The sequence below is a fragment of the Centropristis striata genome, chromosome 1, assembly GCF_030273125.1.
Source record: "Centropristis striata isolate RG_2023a ecotype Rhode Island chromosome 1, C.striata_1.0, whole genome shotgun sequence".
In the NCBI taxonomy this organism is placed as follows: Eukaryota; Metazoa; Chordata; class Actinopteri; order Perciformes; family Serranidae; genus Centropristis; species Centropristis striata.
Genome location: NC_081517.1, coordinates 30,244,644 through 30,264,630, shown reverse-complemented (window position 1 = coordinate 30,264,630; position 19,987 = coordinate 30,244,644). Strand labels below are relative to the sequence as shown.

The 19,987-nt window shown below is 39.4% G+C and overlaps 1 protein-coding gene across 2 annotated transcripts in view; it reads left to right on the top strand.

Moving 5' to 3' along the window:
* Positions 1–17,017, top strand: part of si:dkey-117m1.4 (serine/arginine repetitive matrix protein 1) — a 23,726-nt gene extending 6,709 nt beyond the window's left edge. The window contains exons 2-9 of one of the 2 annotated variants that reach the window (XM_059337736.1): positions 1,841–1,935; positions 2,314–2,395; positions 4,057–4,426; positions 8,204–8,278; positions 10,563–11,725; positions 12,118–12,938; positions 13,173–13,409; positions 15,172–17,017. In XM_059337736.1, coding sequence (XP_059193719.1) covers positions 1,841–1,935; positions 2,314–2,395; positions 4,057–4,426; positions 8,204–8,278; positions 10,563–11,725; positions 12,118–12,938; positions 13,173–13,409; positions 15,172–15,425 — 3,097 coding nt within the window. In that variant the 3' untranslated portion in view covers positions 15,426–17,017. Of the gene's footprint in view, positions 1–1,840; positions 1,936–2,313; positions 2,396–4,056; positions 4,427–8,203; positions 8,279–10,562; positions 11,726–12,117; positions 12,939–13,172; positions 13,425–15,171 lie in introns of both variants that reach the window. The other variant, XM_059337728.1, reaches the window with a different exon arrangement.
* Positions 17,018–19,987: the final 2,970 nt, after the last annotated feature.

The window sequence follows — 19,987 nt, the reverse complement described above, 5'->3', positions numbered from 1 at the left end:
GGCTGGCCAGTTTATTTTGAGTCCTATAACCCATAAATGAGTTAGGATTTTTATCACTTCTGGTGCCCTCATCTTGCAGTGAGTGGGTTTTTAGTTTGATGCCTTAAATAAGGTCTATGGTAAACACAAGCTTAAGAGATTTCCTTGTTTTAGTCTATGACATAAAACGTCAACAATGCCCCACTCCTGAATTTTGAAGCTTTGAAAAGGCAGATGCTAACAAGTGGCTAAATTACACAACAGAGGTTTTCGGGGACATTAAATGTCGTCTTCATCTTAGTTTTGGTGACATTAAGATCAAGCCACCATGCAGTGTAGTTCTTCTATAGCTTGAAGTTAGCTTTTTACTTCTAGCAGTTGTGTTTATGCTTCAAAAGTCATAAAAGTTGTGTTCAAATGTAAAGATTATCTTGCTGAACAAAGCATGTAACTAACATAAACCTTTGTTTACCACAAAGCTTATTTTCTACAATAATTCCAAATCCAATGTTAAAATCCCTTTGGGTTTTTGTTGAGGGAATCAGGACAATACAACAACACTACTAATTCTTTGATTTCTAAATCGAGCACAATTCCACCAACTTTGGACTGCAATTTGTTTTGGCAAAGTTCTTCAATGACTGCTCGACAACAGTTCTACATTTGATAAATTTGTAGAAAGTGAGTGTTTATATTTCTCTAGGTGTTGATTTGAAAAAGTAAATCATTTTGGAATAAGCACTAAACCTGCAGTTATCTTATCAGCATTAGTATATTTAATTGTATTTTGTTGATACAGTTTGTGTGATACTGTCCTATTTATTTAAAAAGCGAAATAATTGCCTCGTTAGGAATGCACTGGAAAGATTTATCCTTCAGTGGCCCACAGGGGACAGTATTCACATTCACGAGAATATTTGACAGCTCAGTGAAATTAATGTGAATAGGTTGAAATGCAAGAGAGTTTGCTCCTAATTACTAGGTGATGTTTTAAGCCTCTAAATTAACAAATCTCAGGCTTTTTAAACATTCAAATGTACTTTTGCCCAGAGCTCTCTTAACTTGGCTTGGGCTTGAATCTTAATCTAAAACCATGCACTAGATTGGATTTAGTTAGGGCTTGGTGATAATACAATATATATCATCAAATGAGATAAGAAAATGTTTATGGTATTTATTTTTCTATAAGTTTTTTCCTACTGTTAAATAAAACATTGGCCAAAATGCATTGGTATCAGCCGATATATCGGAAAATAAGATGACATTTCTGATTTTTGCATGCATTTTGCACAGGCTAAATGTGTTGGCAGTTGGACTCAAAATTACAGTTCAGGATCTTAATAATGAGATTTCTTTATTTCCCTGGCACAAAGGAGATATTATATAACAACAAAATAGACATCCTATATTAGTGATATCGATGGTCCACAGTTCAAGTCATTTGGGCGACTTGTTTTGTTGGAGTGAACCATAGAGGCTCTGTTTTTCTAACATGGGTAGGAGCATACAAAAATTAGCATGACGATGTTGTAAATAGAAACTATTTATCTATATATTTATCTCAATATTTATATATAGTTATTGAGATATTAGATGTCATATTTTAGGATCAAATTTGTCCATATGGCCGGCCCTCGCTCAAGTCATCATAGTAAAGAGCAGTGCTTGTCCAATTCCTGTGTTTTTGTTTCAGATTTTTTTTTTTTTTGCTTATATGGGAGGACTAAATGCAATTTGTATTGATCCATTAGGTGGCCATCAGCTTATTGATCACTCTCTGACCTGATTGAAGTTTGGCCTGTAGTTCGATTGATTAAATGATAATTGTATGTGTGTGTTTCTGTGTGTGTATTTTCTGCAGGCGCGGCTGTGGAAGAAAAAGGAAAGGGACACCCGTGAAAGTCTTTGTTACACAGACTGAGGAAGAGAGCGTGCCTGAACACAGCTTCAGCCAAGGTGTGTGTTTGTGTGTATTAAATCTGCATGCCATATTCCCACTGCCATCAACCGTTTGTATATCTGTCTGTGTGCTGTGTGTGTGTGTGCTGTGTGTGTGTGTGTGTGTGTGTCTGTGTGATTGGTATGGGGGTGGAGCATGTGTAAGTGAGTGTGACCTACTTTTGTACATGTGTGTGTGTGTGCTTGCCTTGTATGTGCTGCAATGTGCACCTGTGTGTGTGCTCCAGGAGATGAGGTGATGACCTTTGTGTGTGTGTGTGTGTGTGTGTGTGTGTGTGTGTGTGTGTGTGTTTGTGTGTGTGTGTGTGTTTGTGTGTGTGTGTCCCTGCATATCTGTATGTAATCCTTTTATACTGACTGTTGCTGTACTCTCAGGTGATCGTAAAGAGGCAGCAGAGACTAAACGGCCCACGCTGGACGGGCCGTTCTACAACACAGAGCCTGCACCTCACAACTGGTGAGTACACATTTGTTTGGTAGTAGTATATATATATATATATATATATATATATATATATATATGTATACATACATACAGTCATGGAAAAAATTATTAGACCGACCTTGTTTTTCTCCTTACTTTCTTAACAACAAAAATAGTTTATAAGAGTTTAATTAAAGAGCTGATATCTAGCCATTTTCCATGTTTTTTTAATAATGATTTTTGTTATTATCAAGAAAACCACGGAAAATGGTTAGATATCAGCTCTTAAATTAATTTCTCATGAGCTATTTTTACATCAAATGTACCTTTAGTTGTACCAGGCATTAAAATGAACAAGAAATTGAAGAAAACAATGTTCTAATATTTTTTTCCATGACTATATATACATATATATTGTTCATCTATTTGTGTGTATGCAGGCTAAAAAAATGGTTAAATCGTCCCTGAAGGATACTTCCTTTGCTCAGCTTTTAGATGTAGAAAAGAATGAATGGCTGCTGATCTTAACTCAGCACTCGAGGACAGCTTTGTCTGAGAGCAGCACTTCTGAATCCCGCTCCTCAGGACTCGCCAACCCTGTAAGTTTTCATTTCAGCCATATAATCAGGCTGATTTGTACCTGAGATGTCAGGAGGCTGCAGTTGGCTAGCCAGTAGCATAGAAAATCAGTCGCACTCTGAAGACTAGGATTGAGATTCGCTGCCCTGAAGCACTGGCATGAGCGTGTATGTGTGGATTCTTACTGTTTGCTTTACACTCATTCAGCTGCAGTGGATTCCTTCAGCAAATAAATGAACCCTACGGTGAGACGAAATGTATGACATATCACAAATCACATATAAGATGTGATGATTTTAGTTCTGTCATTCCTGCTGATGTACCTTGATTGGCAAAACCCCTGGTATTGCAATTCATGACACATAGCCAAAACAAGAAAAATACACAAGATCAAAGCTAGATCGTAGTACCAGTTTCAACCTTTGACCCTACATATGGCCCCTTTATGTACTCACAATGAAATGGATAAATTCATTTTATTTTGAGGCTGATATTGATGCAAATTTAGAGGGGAACAATTAACCGATAACCAATTTGTAGCTGACATAGTGAATTTTTACAAGCTGGAATAAAATAGACCGTAGATAGATCTATCTAGATTTTGCACCAATATGTCCTTGCAAACATTCTCAGAATTATCCCCTGAGAAAGTAACTTTTTTGACAAATATTTAAATATTTAATGTTCTGTAAAAACAACTTCCATATCAGTGTATATCGGACAAAATATATTCTGTTGCTAATAGATCCTTGTTAGGCCTAAAGCAGAGAATAATATCAGCTGTCCAAGATAATGGTCTAAAAAAAATTGACCCGAATGCGGATAAGCGGTTAATGTAATGAATTAATTGATTAATCATTGTTTTGTTTAATTTCCTTTTAATTTGACCATTATTTTCTGAAAATTAATTATTTCATATACTCAACAAATTTGTAAAACAAATCAATCAATCAGCTCATTGTTAAAATAACAAAGATATACAGCATGTCTTTCTAGTTCAACCAATAAAGCAAAGTGAAAAGCATTGGAACAGAATAGAACTATATAAACAGCACATGCTGTCTGATGAATGGTGTGAATATAATTTTCATTTCCCCTCCTCCCTCACCTCGCAGTGGGCCGTCAGCGCAGGCTCATGACAAAGTCTCCACTGCTTCCAAGAGCAGCTCCTGCTCAGCCTCTACACCAGCTCCAGCTCCTGCCGCGTCCTCGGCCCTAACCCCAACACCGCTCCCTGCTCCTGCCCCAGCCACGGCCACCTCAGCTCAGGCCCGATCTCTCACCCCTGCGTCGACGGCTCCAGCTGCTCCGACAGCCTCCGCTCCAGCCCCAACAGCCAGCTCATTCCCCCCCTCCCCTAACTGCCGCATCCGAGAGGTCCACTGTGGCAGCCAGGTGCGGTTGGTCGTTATCGCCATCCGAGACATCACCAAGGGGGAGGAGATCACTGTGGACTACAGCCTGACAGAGTGGGGAGAGAACTTGGTTAGTGCCTTTAAAGACAGATCCATCATGACACACATTACTCTGCTACCTTTGATGACATTAGGCCCGCATTATTAACACCCGGAAAAAAAATCTATACTGTTAAACCCGCTACTAAGTGATGTGTCTTTTTGCTGATGAATTATAAGATTAATTTAAACACCTGTTCAACCACAGGAACTTTCCACAGGGACTAGGAACCTGTTGAGGATTTTCCCCACCGTAAGGCCATGGTCGGGGTGTAGTACACAGGAACTTTTGGTGTGGGGTTTGCAGGCATTATTGGTCAAATACAAATTTGAAAACAAAGAGAACGTCAAACATTCAACAGGTGATTTACTGTGGAGACAGAGGGTTTGTGAAAGTCATTACATCCAATCTTTGACCAAAAAGAATTATATCTACCTCCGAAGATTTTTCTTTTATGAAACAGGCAGGCACACTAAACTGCAGGCTGCAGAGCTGCAGACCCCTGCGACCACCAGCAGCACTCATGTCATGTTGGCTTTTCATGTGTCAGTAGACTATTTGCCTTGTCTTAAGACTGCTTGGAAATGCAGACAACAATACTGCCCTACAAAGCCTAACTGCAGTGACTATGCAAAATGTACTATGTAAAACTGAGAAAAACTGCTTTAAAGTCTTTTAAAGTTTATTTAACTGGCCAGCCAAATGGGTTATAGGTAGGTAAGAGATATAACACATATTTCTTCATGTATTGATGATGTGATTTTTACGTAAAAAAATGATGATGATCTATTTGACCTTTGAACCCAAAAATGTAGTTACTGCATTGCAGTAATGCAGCAACAGAGTGCAGTAAGTACAATGTTGTCTTCTTTCAGATTTTATATTTTGTTTTCAGTGAATAAACATTTTCAGATTGAATTTGTGATAGGTGTATTTAAAAGTGTTTAACAACTCTATTCAAAGATTTGCATATTTTAGACTTAATATTATAAAGAAATGTTATATTTTAGTCTTAATATCATTTTATCTCACATTTTTACTTGAGACTCTAGATAATAACTTCCCTTTCAAATAAACATAAAATTTCTATTATTTTTATGTTTAAATTAGTATATATATCCAAAGCAGACCGTGGTAAGTGAAATTACTGCTTTGGTTTTGAGTTGGATTTTGTAGTTACTGCAATTTTTATAAAATTATTTCTCTGAAACAAAACAAAATTTAAATTTAAAACTTTGTCACAAGATAAAACAGACATCAATAGGTTCATTTTTTGTTATAACTCAATTTCGACCAAAACTGTAGTTACTGCAGTTAGGCTTTGTGGGGCAGACTAGGCTGAAGGAAACTTTTAGTAATCCTGGGACTGAAGTGATTACCAGGCACTTTTTTTGGTGAAAATGCAGTTAAAGAAAACCTGACAAGACCCTGATACTTACAGTGCAGCTAGGGTGAAGTTGAAGTACAAGAAATGTATTTGGATAAAAGCGTCTGCTAAATGACTAAATGTAAATGTCAAAACTTAGTGATGAAATAAGCCTCTGCTGCTAGTGTATATAGTAATAGTAGTGTAGTGTAAATCGCTTTGAGTGGTCGTAAAGACTAGAAAAGCGCCATATAAGTGCAGTCCATTTATCATTTTTTTTTAAAGATATTTTTTGGCCATTTTCAAGGCTTTATTGATAGTGAGAAACAGAGTGAAAGGGGGAGACAGAGGGGAAGACATGCGGGAAAGGGCTCCGAATCGGATTCGAACCCGGGCCGCCCGCTCACAAGGACGATGCCTCTATGGTACGCGCTCTACCAGGTGTGCCACCGGGGCGCCCCTCCATTTATCATTTTACACTGACTTTCAGCTGTCTCTTGGGAAGAAATTAGTTTTGAAAAGGGAAAATACGTCTCTTCAGCAACAGACACCTCAATAGAGCAGAACACAAAGCATCGACGGGACATTATGCTTGGATTGAGCTATTCAAGCATACTTTTATTTGACCGTTATTTTTTTAACTTTTAGTTGTCTAACCTTAATTATAAAGCTGACTAATTTAAATATCAACTCTAAACTCTTTAAATTTGTAATTCAAAACCTGCCATGCCAGCAGGAAATTATCTCCCTCTTCACTTTTCTTCTCTTGTCTGTCCTTGGCTGCTCAGTCCTCATAAGTACAGAAATACATTTTACACACTGTGCATATCTCTGATGACTTCAGATAGGCAACCATATGTGTGTATTCACACACTGTTGATCAGCTGCACACACACACACACACACGCACACACACACACACACACACACACACACACACACACACACACACACACACACACACACACACACACACACATGCAAAGCATAGGGTTTCCATGGTGATGGCTGAGCTCCAGTTCTCTCTCCACCTATAGTGCTTTAGCAACAGTAACCATGGTTATTACATTATTGTTCTTTTAATGGATCGAATCAATTTAGTCAACGAAATGATGATACCAGAATCCATTTAAGGAAATTCAATTGACAAAATTCAGAAATTGGCATCAGAAGTTTAAGTGGGATCAAGGTTACTCACAGTTCCCTTAAAGACATATTTTAATATCTTACATTTGGCTGAGATAAAGTATAAAACTGTTTTTTTTTAAGCTTTCTATAATTGGCTAATTGCAGGGCTGAGCAATATGATGATATACATTTTATTGTCAAAACAATATAAAAATGTCTATTGTTGATTTTGTTTTTTATATATTGAAGAACCACCATCCTTGCACATGGGAGCAAAGCTGGAGCAAACCATAGAGGCATTGTTTTGCTAATGCGTGAACACAATGTTGTGTTTTTTGGAACGGTATCACTGTTGTGCTGTTGAACGACATACAATGGACATTTATCAGTGGATTCTTTATGTCCAGAATCATCACTTTATCTTTAGTACTCAACCTGCTGAAGCCTGGAACTTTTTTATTTTGCATTCATTGTGTCAATTTTTAAAAACGTGTTAAATATATCAAATTAACCGCAAAAATTAACAGGTTAATTTGGACAGCACAGGTATTAATGTTTGATGTACTGAATGTAAAACAAAGCAGGTCTAAAAAACTACTTTTTACAGCTAATCTAAGTTATTAGCACTATTGATGTAATAGTCTGACTCACTGGATATAGACTATATACAAGCCTGGGTATAAGTCTGCCATCAGTCGCTTATTAGACACCATTCTCCCTTTTTTGCAGAGGTACTGCTGCTGAATCCTGGACTTAGTGCTGCCCAGGATGGCTGTGATTGGTTTAAAGAAATATAAACAAGCTGGAGTTTTTTTTTCCAGTTATGCCAGAATGATAATGTGTACAGCCAAATCATTTTCCAGTGCTGACAGTGTTGTGGAAATCAGTTTGCCTATGTGAGACTATTGATATAGTTTTCAGTGAGGTTTATGTAGGCTCTATCCACCTTACACTTACACACACACACTGTTGATTCAGACCAAGATGTGTATGTATAAAATACTACAGGCCTTAATACCCACGGATAGGGTTGGAAGATTTTAACCATATCGCCCGGCCCAGGCTGATCGATTTGTTCAGTATTCCAGCCTGATGGATGTGTAATGCTTAGGATAAGTTTACAGAATATCTCTTTTCAATTGTTTTGTCTGCTTGTTAGTGGGGGAGTTCGAGTTCTAATCAACCTCTGTGCTTCTGAAAAATGTAGACGGGTGTCGTCCTGCTCTCTGAGTGACAGCTGAGACTGATTGTGATAACAAACATTAATGAGCAGTGTGCCGACTGTTTTAATGTGACTGCTTTGTGTCCCACAGGGTTTCCGTGGTACTGTGTCTCCTGCTCAACACGAGTGTAACTCTGACTCTGAGAACAACAACAGTATCAAAAAGGTAAGAGAAAGACACCACATTTTCCCTAAAAGTACACAGTTGGACTGACAAAACATAAAGTCCAATATTTTGAGAGAGAACTAGACAAGGAACACAATTTATCCACTAGGTGGCCAGAAACACTACCTGCTCACGTCTAAATTGCAGACAAAATTAGCATTTAGCAGGAAAACACTGGAGCAATTAGCAGCTAAAGAGTCAGATATTTCTAGTGTTGGTGGAGACCAAAATGAACGTTAATGTTGCTCTAAGGTTGCTGGATATAAAACAGGCGACTAGCTCACCATTTTGACAGTAAAAAAAAGCTAATAATGGCATTGTTGTTGTTCCTGCTGCCGCAAAATGGTCAAAAATGTAATTTATTTCAGGTTTAAGACAAAATTCCTCCAAAGCCTTCTCCTAGCCTAAACTCTGTGATTGTCACATTGGATCTATGACATCAACACAGACCAAACCCCCAGCAAATAATTTGCTATTTTCACCAACATACACAGATCTTTTAGTGTTAAAACTCAGATAGGATCACATATTGGACTGATACATAATTACAGTGTAGATAATGTGGACTTCAATTGTGTTTCTGAGTAACAGCCTAAATTCAGCAAGATCACAAATTCTTATATGTGACTGGAGTAAAAACAGTTTGACTGTTCTGTTTATGCTCCATTTCACATGGAAAAGAACAATATGCAAATATTTAGGTTTGGGAATGGCAAACAGTGCTATTTAAGCAAATGCTTATTTGCTAAGAAAATTAAAGCAAAAAAAAACAACAACACTGACTGAACCTTTAATGTATGAGGGACTGTTTTAAAAAACAGTAAATACATGCAATCTGATTGTTAATTATGCTCTGCAGTGTTGTAATCTAATATCTATGCAGTAAAAACGCCACTGACTCCGCACAACGAGTATTAGAGAGCAAATGTAGATGCAGTTGTGATGCCTGCAGTGTGCCACCTGTCTGGATGTGGGTGGACAACACTGATGTTAGACTCAACATAATCATTATCATCAAGTCTTCCACCCTGCGCTCTGGATAATTGTTTTATTATGTGTATTAATGACAGAAGACATCATGAAGTTTAACTTCTTAAAGCTAAAGCAGTGTGAGTAACCTGTTTATTAAGTGGTCTTCACTCTCGATTCTCTTGATGGTGATGCTTACATTAAGCTTATTGCTTTAAGATGTAACGACTCTCCTGACTGTGCATCTAATTACACTGGTGAAAGTTTAACCCATCCGTGCAGTAATGTCACTTACGGCATTCAAACTGCACTGCAATGGAGCCAATCTGTAACATGGTGGTTGCTGCTGGTTAGTTTAAAGATAACAGTGGTGTAAAGTGGTTAAGCAGAGTCAGTGACCACTGTTGTGTTGGAAAAACATCAAAGAGCAGGTTTTTCTCCAAAGATATTGAGCCCCAAACCTTTTATGCTCATTTTCAGGTTCATACTTGGATCTAGATTTCTACTAGAACATGTTTACAGGCTTTAATGTTCAAAAAACCTTTTCTCTTACTGGCCATGGAGTATAGAGATACTTTTTAGCGTGAAAAATCACCAAATAAAACTTTTTTGTATGAATGGGATGTGAATTTGATGCAAAAAAACACAAATGCACAAGAGGTCTTACAAAACACAAACTTAACAACAGATATGTACATTAAGAGCACACAACTCAACACAAATACAATAAGACACCATAAAGCAAGAAGCACCAAATCATTCATGACCACTCATTATCCTTCTTTAAAAACATTTCAACCAGTTTATGGTCTCAGTCAGAGTTAGTTACATGCATCAATGTATGTAATGTAAAAGCAGCATGATCATAGACAGAAATCCGTCACAAGCTTATGTCAGCTTGAGTCAAGAGCAGAAAAACTGTTGGAAATGGAATTTACACATTGACTAATTTAACGCATGTACTGTATTATTTGAAACTTAGGCCACAAAAAATATGACATCCGACATTGTAACAGTACACACATGACAGGAAAATCATATTAGGTCCCCTTTCAGGTCTTATAATACTGACTTACTGACTTGTTTCAGATGCTTTGTTGATATAAACATACATTGCGGGAAAACGGATTAAGGAAATGCAGGTTTATAAAAGTTACAAAAAGCAAGTATAGTTGAAGAAGTAATTTATTAGGTTAGTTGTTCCAACAAAGAAAAAATGTTTTAATTGAACATGCTATTAATAGGGAGAAAATGTCTTTGGGCAGCTGGTAACATGTTTTTCTTCCCCCACCCTGTCACTGTCTCTCACTTCCAGGAGGATGAGCCTCTCTCTCTGGCAGCGCAGCAACAGCAGCAGCAGCGGCAACAACAACAACAGCAGCAGCAGGAATACGTCACCCCCTCTTGGTCTCTCTCCCCCTCCTCCTCCCCCATCTCCCACTCTGACGCCAGTGACTCAGACGCTGGAGATGAAGACAACGGCAGCCCCCGTGGGCGCCCACCACGCCGGCGCAAGAAGCGGCGCGGCACTCCTTCAAAGAAAAAGACCCCCCACCGAACCCCACCCGGCCGGCCCGCGCTGGTCTCCCCCACCGACATTCCCCATCACACCCGTCCACTATCTTCATCCCACTCTCCAGCACAGTCCTCCCCTCCCTGCTCGTCCTCCTCCTCTACAGCTAAGCCTGTGTTCAAAGCTCCGGCTCCGCTGGGCTCCAACACCAAAAGCAACGTCAACATAAATGCCCCCAGAGGAAGCGTGTCTATAGACTCCATGCGCCAAACCTGTGAGCACTGTGGACGCCACTTCCGCTCCCTGGGTCGCCACTTGGATAAACACCATGCCCACCAACCAGAAGTGTGCTCTGCCCTGGTGGAGCGCTACACACAGATGCCCCGTCTGCATGCACAGAGCACACACACTACCACAGCTCACACACATACTCCACAACTCTCAAAGTCACCGCAAGTGGCGGGACAGAGCCACAGTTCAGATCTTCCACAGATTGGCGTCCAGGACCTCTCCATGCCTCCGCCCACTCTCACAGCAGCTAACCAGTCCCCTACCTCCTCTGGAAGAAACTCCACCCCACCCGTACTGACTCCTCCACGAGGACAGAAAGCAATGCCAGTCTCTGTCTTAAAGAGAAGCCCGCCTCCTGTGGCTGTCTTGCAGTCCAGGAAGGGCGCAATGAGGAGGCTAAAGACAGAAAGACACGAGGAGGAGGAGGGAGAGAACGAGGAGAACGAAGATGAAGACGACGTGGAGGTCGTGGAGGTTAAGAGGCCCAAAGAGGAGGAGAATGTTGAGGTGCTGTGTCCACAGTCCTTCAGCAGCAAGCTGGCCAAAGAGATGCAGCCAAAAGAAGAGGAAGATGAGGAGGAGGAGGAGGAAGAAGAGGAAGAGGAGGAGGAGAATGGAGTGATGGAGGTGGAAGATGAAAGTGGGCCAGAGGATAAGGAAAAGGACTTGCTGAGGTAAGTTTTGGCCTTTGCCTGCTTTGTGAGCAAATTTGAGAGTAGGGCTGCAACTAACATTTCATTGTTGGTAAATAAATTGAAAAAACGTTGTCCCATCAACAGATTAAAACCCAAAGATACTTAGTTCATAATCAGGTTTGACAAAAAAAACGCACCAAAATATCACTACCTTAAGCTTAATTCTTCAAATGATTTGTTCAAGGACTTGGAAACTCAGAAATCCATCAATAATTGCTGTCAATTTGGAGATAATTTTTAAAAAAAGAACACCTGCCCTTCAAACCCACTGGCAGGTTGTGGGGTTCAGAGGGTTAATCTGTTGCAAGTTAACCGGAACTAGAATATATTAGAATAAATGAACTAATATCTTACCATCTCTCTTCATTCAGTGGTTCGGGCCGTCACCACATGCTGCCCCTCCTCTCGTCTTTGTCCTCTCTGGTGCTGTACCTTCGTCGGCTGCAACACTCGGCCTTCTTGTCCCTGTCTCGGCAGCTACAATCAGCAGAGGCCTGGCGCCTCCTCTGCCACTCCAGCCTGGCTCTCCTCATCCTGTACAACCGACGACGGGAATGTGAAGTCTCCAAGCTTTCCATCGCTGAATATCGTGCTCGCATCACTCCACAGTGCCCTGTTCCTGTCCCGCCTGGTGCCCCTCCAGCTCTCACTCCACTGGAGGCGTCCTTGTCTCCCTTTGAGCGACTGGTGCTCCCTCATCTCCCTAGAGTTGGAGTCCAGGGTAAACGTGGACGAGTCCAGCCCCTCATCCTCCCGCCTCACTGCGAGCCCTGCCTGGAGCTCCTCCTGCAGACGCGGCATGATGTGGGAGTCGACCCCACAAACCCCTATGTCTTCGCCAGGCCCTACCACTCCCCTGCCACACCACTGCGAGGTACTGACCTCCTCCGCAGCCTGGCCCGATCAAGTGGTACCCGAAATCCCCGCGCCCTGACGCAGACCAGGGTTCGCCGGCAGGTAGCTATACTGACCCAGCTGCTGCTGCTGGGAGAAGGAGAGGAACCTGGAGGCAGCGCTGTGGAGAGACTGGAGCACTTCCTAGAGAGGGAGTACCACGTGACGCAGAACTGTGCTGGAATTGGCCAAGACCCAGGCCTGATGGGAAGAGTGGGCCGAGTGGTGCTTTGTGGAGAGAGAGATGGCGTGCTGTTCAGAGGAATGAGTCTGAACCACATCTGCCTGGAGCTGGACGGTGAGAAGTCTGAATGAATGAGTGTGACTGGTGTCTTTTTTTGTTGTCCAACACGAGCTGTATCATCCCTGCCTTTATGGTGTCAAACATCCCCTGGATGTAAAAGGATTATGACCCCTTTTCCAGTGTTTCTGGATGTTTGTGTGTGAGGAGGAGGTGGTTGATAGAAGGGCATGTAGAGAAGTGATGGATTGGACTAATGAAGTTCTGCTCTTTCTTTCCTCCTCTTTGCAGTTATGTCAGGAAACTCTGCAGACTCCTACTCAGAGGGAGAGTCTGAAGGGGAGCAGGTGAAGGAGAAGCCTGAGGCGCCCGCCCCCGCTCCTGCTCCGACCCCTACACCTACTCTGCTGTATGTCAGGAAGGGCAAGAACAATGGGCGGGTGGGACGACCCAAGAAGCTGAAGAACACCCAGCCAACCCCTACACCTCCTCCACCTCCACAACCTGTAAACCGCAGGAGAGGCTCAGGTCAGCCCAAATCAGGTTTGTTTAGGTTTCAAGTACAGGTGTAATTGCACAATTTAACAAAACAACAGAAGATAAATTGATAAAATTGCGTGGGTTACATTTAAAAAACAAAACAAAAGTCAAAACGAGAGGAGGAGGGGTGCAGACCTTCGCCAAGGCCAGGCCCTTGAGCCCTGTGTGGGACTGTTTTCTTAATCCTGCTTCTGCCTGCAGTGTGTGTGTGTGTGTGTGTGTGTGTGTGTGTGTATGTATCCAACTCGCATCCTCCAACATTATGACCATGCATACACATGTGGCCATGCACAACAGAGTTCATCATTTAAATATGATCTCTCCCCCCCATTTGTTTAACAGGTATATTTGTTTTGGTGAAACAGCGCCACTGCTGGGTGCATTAGTATCTCCTCAGGCAGTGAGGAGACAGTGAGAGGTTATATCTAATAGAAAAAACTCACAAAATTACAATACATTCAGATGAAGTTCTGTAAGAAGTTAGAGGGGAAATCTGCTTAAATCAGGAAGACACCACAGTAATGTTTTTGAGGAGAACATCACTCTCAATGGACTGCTTTTCCTTTCTGTCCTTTTTCACACTAATGATGAATACAGCAGCGTCTGGTGTGAAGAAGAGTGAAAACCTGGATAGAATTACGATAATACTTTGACACATGCTTTTTGGTGGATTACATGTTTTCCAAATTACAGGAGATGCTTGGACAGATTAAGAAATGTATCTAATTTATCTGTATATCTGATCATACAAACAATCAGGGCAGTAAGTTTTCCGTTATGCTGCTGACGAACAGAAAAAACAAACTGAAAATGGCCTGTTTGAGGTGATAAACAAAATGAAGCAAAGCAGAGACAATGAAAAACAAACACATTGTTTTTTAAAGTTAAATGGTCAATGTAATAAACAAAAGTTGCGTGTGTTTGCATCCAAGGAGAGAGAGAGGAGAAACAACATTGGCAACATTAGAAAGTTAAAGCTGTGTACACAGTCAGTATTTGGAGGCGAAGCACAAAGTGTACAAGTACATGTTTATCCCAGCAGGCAAAGTTCACTGGTCAGACTGTAAGAATTGCACACTGCTGAGAACACAGAGACAAACCAGTTTCCTGTTTTCAGATGTTTTGTTTTGTATTGTTATGGTCAGGACCTTCTGAAGAAGTTTGATATCCGAGAAGATACAAATTGTTCTAAATAGATACATTTTTAATCTGCAGTGAATTCAATCTCAAATTGTAAATTGTAATTGGATTGTTGATAGTATCATAAAGGGAAACCAGCAAATATTCACAATTTAGAATCAGGAAGCAAAGAATGTTAAAAAATATTAACCTGTTGATTTTCTGTAGAAGGCTGAGGGAAAACTAAAACTATGAAACATGTTTGGAACATTTCCTGAATTGTTTATTTGATTTCAAAAAGAGTTTAAACTCCTGACAACACTGCTGTTAGGCAACTAGAAACTGAAATGTACCTCCTCTTCTTAAAATTGTTAAGCTTTTTCAACTTTTTCATGCCAGCAAATATAAAAGCCTTTGACTTTGGAGTTAGTAGCTCACATTTATTATGTGTGAACAAAGTGAAAAAAACTACTAGGGCACCAGTTGAACAACCACAAAAAAAAGGAATTTAAAAAGTACAATTTAAAGTTGTTGAACTTTTGTCTTTTAATTGGAGGTTTCACCGCCTTCTGCCAAAAGAGAAAGGATATTGAAACACACATTATACTTACTCATCTCTCTTCCCTTGTAGGAAAGCGAGGTGTCCTGAAGCGTCCCTGGTCAGAGGCGGAGCGCGCGGCAGTCGAGGAGCACTTGACCCAGAACATCACAGAGCTGCGAGTCCCCGCAAAGGCTGACTGTGAGCGCTGCCTGCAGCAGTGCCCCCTGCTGGTCAGCAACCACCGCGACTGGCGAGCCATCAAGTTCTACTGCCACAATCGTATTCAGCTGCTGAAGAAAAACCAGCGGCGTGAAAACGAGCCGATGCCACTCACTGTCTGCTGAGGCGGGGGAGTGTTCGGGTGAGGGAGGGAGTGGAGGGGCTGCAGGTTCTGGTGTGGTGCATCTGATCAGAGCAGATTCTCAAATGGTCCCCCTGCTGCCCAGGAAATGCACTAAAATTTTGAGAGGATGGTCCCAAATTTCACTCTTCTGGTAGTGTGGTTTTGTTTTTGACACTGTTTCCAATTTGACACCGGATGGCTTCTTTTTAATTCTGAGCCAAATAAGAACAGAAATCTGAATTTAAGATTTTGCTGCTCTACTTCAAGGTCTTAAAAAAATGACACTAGAGTCTTTATGGTGCTCCTGGTGTGAGGGTTACAGTGCGAGTCTGGTCAGAAGCAGAGCACGTGGACAGGTGCCGCTTTAGACACTTCAGAGGGACTTCCTGACACTGGCCTGTGTTGTGTTGTATATGGACATTTTTTTCTCTCCTTCCCATACACTAAACTCAAATGTAAACATGGGAGGCAGTTGAGCCCTACAGTGTTGTTATATAAACGTCGTGAAGTAGCATTAGTGTTTTATGCACTTGGAGACGTTAATAGGACAAATGGCCTGTGCTCAGGCCACACTTTTCTTAATAGTGGCTATATATTTAGAGTAGGCCAAACTAGCGCTAACCTAGAAGAATAACTACATCTTTCCTCAAGCGAGCTAGTTCTTCTTTTCATACAGCTGACTGTGCAATTCTAACAATGGTTTCATTATATTTAGACCATCATCCACATGTAAGGTACTAGCTGAAGAAAGAGTTACTCTTTTGCAGTTTTTTATTTAATTTAAAGAGGAACTCAAGATTACGATGGAGATGAATTTTCAACAAACTCCAGAGTGTTTCATGAGAGACGATAACGAATGTTGTGAAGTTACTTTCGGATACCTAAGATGATTAATTAAACCACAAACACAAATACTGTTCAGAAACCTGATGTGTTGGACTGTTCAAGATGTTAATAGTTACCATTTCCCCTCTGTTCTCGTTTCCTATTGTTTGTTCTTTTCTGCCTGTTGCACATTTGTTATTCAAAGCAGTAAAAAAGGTGCTATAGGCCAATAAGCTGGATATCACTTTATATGTGGAGAGGAGATTCCCCGTGGTTGTTTTAAAAGTCTCTAGAAAATGGGCATTTACCTGAGAAGTGATTGTTTTGTCACCACGTTTGTTGCATTGTCTGTGTCGTCTGTTCCAACGGCTAGAGCTCCTCCTCCTGTCCTTGCCCGGCCACACTACACGCAGCTCGACCAGATTTTTTCAGCTTCTCTTCAGAGTCGCTGGAAAAAATCTGCGTCCATCGGACTAAAACCTCCATGAAACCTCAAGACAGATACTTGAAGTTATTTAAACCTTTTGCAGAATCTTTGTGTTCTGTCTTGCTCTAGCCTTGCCAGTTACATTGTACATAACAAATATATTATCATTATGCTAACTGGTTGTTTGTGCTAGGCTATATGTAGCTTTTACCATTTCTGAGTTATTGCTATCTGTAAATAAGCCTGTTTGTAAATACTCCTCAGAGAAACAAAGAAAAAACACAATGTATGACATGCCTTGGTTATTGTGTTATGTTTTTTCTTTTTTTTTTATAAGTCTTATAAAAATTTAAAGCTCCATGTTGGTGCTGTGGTTCTTTACTTTAGTGCTATTGAATACATGATCCTTATTCATATATAGGCACATTTTTGGCCTTTAATTTTTAATTATTTAAGGCATATGGAAAAAATCTGGCAAGTGAATTTTATTTTTTTGGCCTTTCAAATTTTACAGCTCAACCTCAGCCTATAATTACAGGTTAACTAGAAAGTCTTGAAAGTTTGGAAAGCTTTATTTAAGCAATTATGTTTTCAAGGCAAAGAATTATGAATTATAATACGAATATTGAATTTACGTCTTGAAAATTAGATGCCAGCCACACTCATTCATCTAGATTAGTTAGATTTCTAACATTTAATCTGGTGCTTCATTTTCTCATGTTAAACAAAAAAATATAATATTCTAAATGAATCAGTATTTGATACTTATGATCAGGACTGATTTTGGTTCATAACTCAAAATGGAAAGTGGAAATTAATATTTATACATATTTTCAGAAGATAGTTAACCTTAACAAACAAAAAATAAAAATGCATTAAAAGCAATGTTGCTTTAACTGACTGAAATATCCCAGACTGAAAAAAAGAAGTATTAAATTAGGTACACAGAAAATAATTAAATTATTGTGTTTGTTTTATATATATATAATTATTATTAGGGCCCGAGCAGGCAACGACCTGCGAGGTCCCTATTGTATTTCGAATGATTCTTCATTTTTATTCTTTGTCCCAAATGATCGCATTTTTCACTGCCTGAACATACCCCAAAACTCATGAAACTTTAAATATAAGTCACACCAGGCGAAAAATTGTATAATCTATTGTCATCCTGAATTTTCATCACTAGGTGGCGCTATAATAAAGGAAAGTGTGTTTTGGCTAATAACTCCCACATACTTCATCGAACATTCAAAAATCTTATATCCACACGTTCACTGAGTTTTGCTGAATCTCGTGATATAGGCCACGCCCATTGTCGCCTCAAGTTTTTTTCCGCAAATTCGCCAACCTACTTTTTCGAACTCCTCCCTTTGCACACAGCATCTATGGACCCTCATGACAAAAAGTTATTAAAATAATTTTGATAACCCAAAGAATACTCAAGTTATTAAATAACAACAAAACAAGTTTTGTATAATAATGCACAAACTATCCCTTTACTCCTCATACAGTGTCTGAAGGAGGACTCTTAACTGATATGTATAAGTTAAAAGAGGCAGGTAGCAATGGTGGAAAGTAACTGTACATTTACTCAAGTACTGGACTTAAAGTACAATTTTGAGGTACTTTTATGTACATTTTATGTAACTTTATACTTCTACTCCACTACATTTTGAGGCAAATATTGTACTTTTTACTCCTCTACATTTAGCTGACAGCTTTAATTACTTTTTAGGTCAAGATTTAAAATGAAAATCATGATACATTTAAAATGATTACCCATTTTAATAAATTAAACCACTTAAAAGTTTATTAGGTAGTTAAAATGAGCGGAGTGGAGTCATTTCACAGTGTGGTATTAGTACTTTTACTGAAGTAAAGGATCTGAACACTTCTTCCACCACTGTCTTTTTTACTTCTTTACTTTTTTATTTATTTATTGATTCATTTTTGTCATTATTTTTTATTATTTTTAATTTAATTTAATTTTTTTTAATTTAATTTTTTATTATTTTAAAAAAAAAATTCTGCGCTTCTGCGCATGCGCGGCCTTTCTATAAAAAATAAAAAAGAATTCAGAGTATTGCGCATTATTTTTAGCCAAAGCTCATATCCATAACCACATTGCGCAGCGGGGCCGCGCATGCGCAATGTGGTTATGGATATGGTTATGGTTATGGACAATAAAAATGATAAATAAAATAATAATAATAATACCACACTGTGAAATGACTCCACTCCGCTCATTTTAACTACCTAATAAACTTTTAAGTGGTTTAATTTATTAAAATGGGTAATCATTTCAAATGTATAATGTTTGTCATTTTAAATCTTGACCTGAAAAGTAATTAAAGCTGTCAGTTAAATGTAGAGGAGTAAAAGTACAATATTTGCCTCAAAATGTAGTGGAGTAGAAGTATAAAGTTACATAAAATGTACATAAAAGTACCTCAAAATTGTACTTTAAGTCCAGTACTTGAGTAAATATACATAATTACTTTCCACCATTGCTACCTGCCTCTTCGAACATATCAGTTAAGAGCCTTCCTTCAGACACTGTATGAGGATTAAAGGGATAGTTTGTGCATTATTATACAAAACTTGGTACAATTATTGTCAATGCCCTCCTGAGGATAACCCTTTAAGGTTTTATTGATCGGCCCCTAGGTGGCACTGTGGTGGCAGTCTAATTTCATATTTGGTACCGTGGCCACACTATAACACTTAAGGCAATGAAATTCATAGGGGTGGTATAGACTGGCCCCTGTAACGCACACACCCCGACGGCAGCATGCCCCGACACGCGTGTATTGCGAGGGCCTATTCAGTACTGCTTGCAGTCCTAGTTATTATTATTATTATTTTATTCATTTTTAAGCAGTTTTAGGAAGGGGCATTTTTGTCCTCTTTTTCTTTAAAGGGATGCACACGATTTTTTTTATTATTGGAATATTTGTTGGTTAAGAATTTGACTCTGAAAGTGAAATATAACATTTTTTAATATGTGTATATATATATATATATATATATATATATATATATATATATATATATATATATATATATATATATATATTTTTTTTTTTTTTAATTGTATTTTATTTTCAAGCAGTTTTAGGAAGGGGGATTTTTGTGGAAGTTCTTTAAAGGGATGTACAAGATTTTTTATTATTGGAATATTTGTTGGAAATAATTGGCAGAAAGCCATCTTTGTCTCCTACATGTAGTTCACTGTTATAGACACTAGATGGAGGTGTTGGATCATAAACCACAAGCTTCTGATAAATCAAAGGAAAGATGCTCTGAGAATA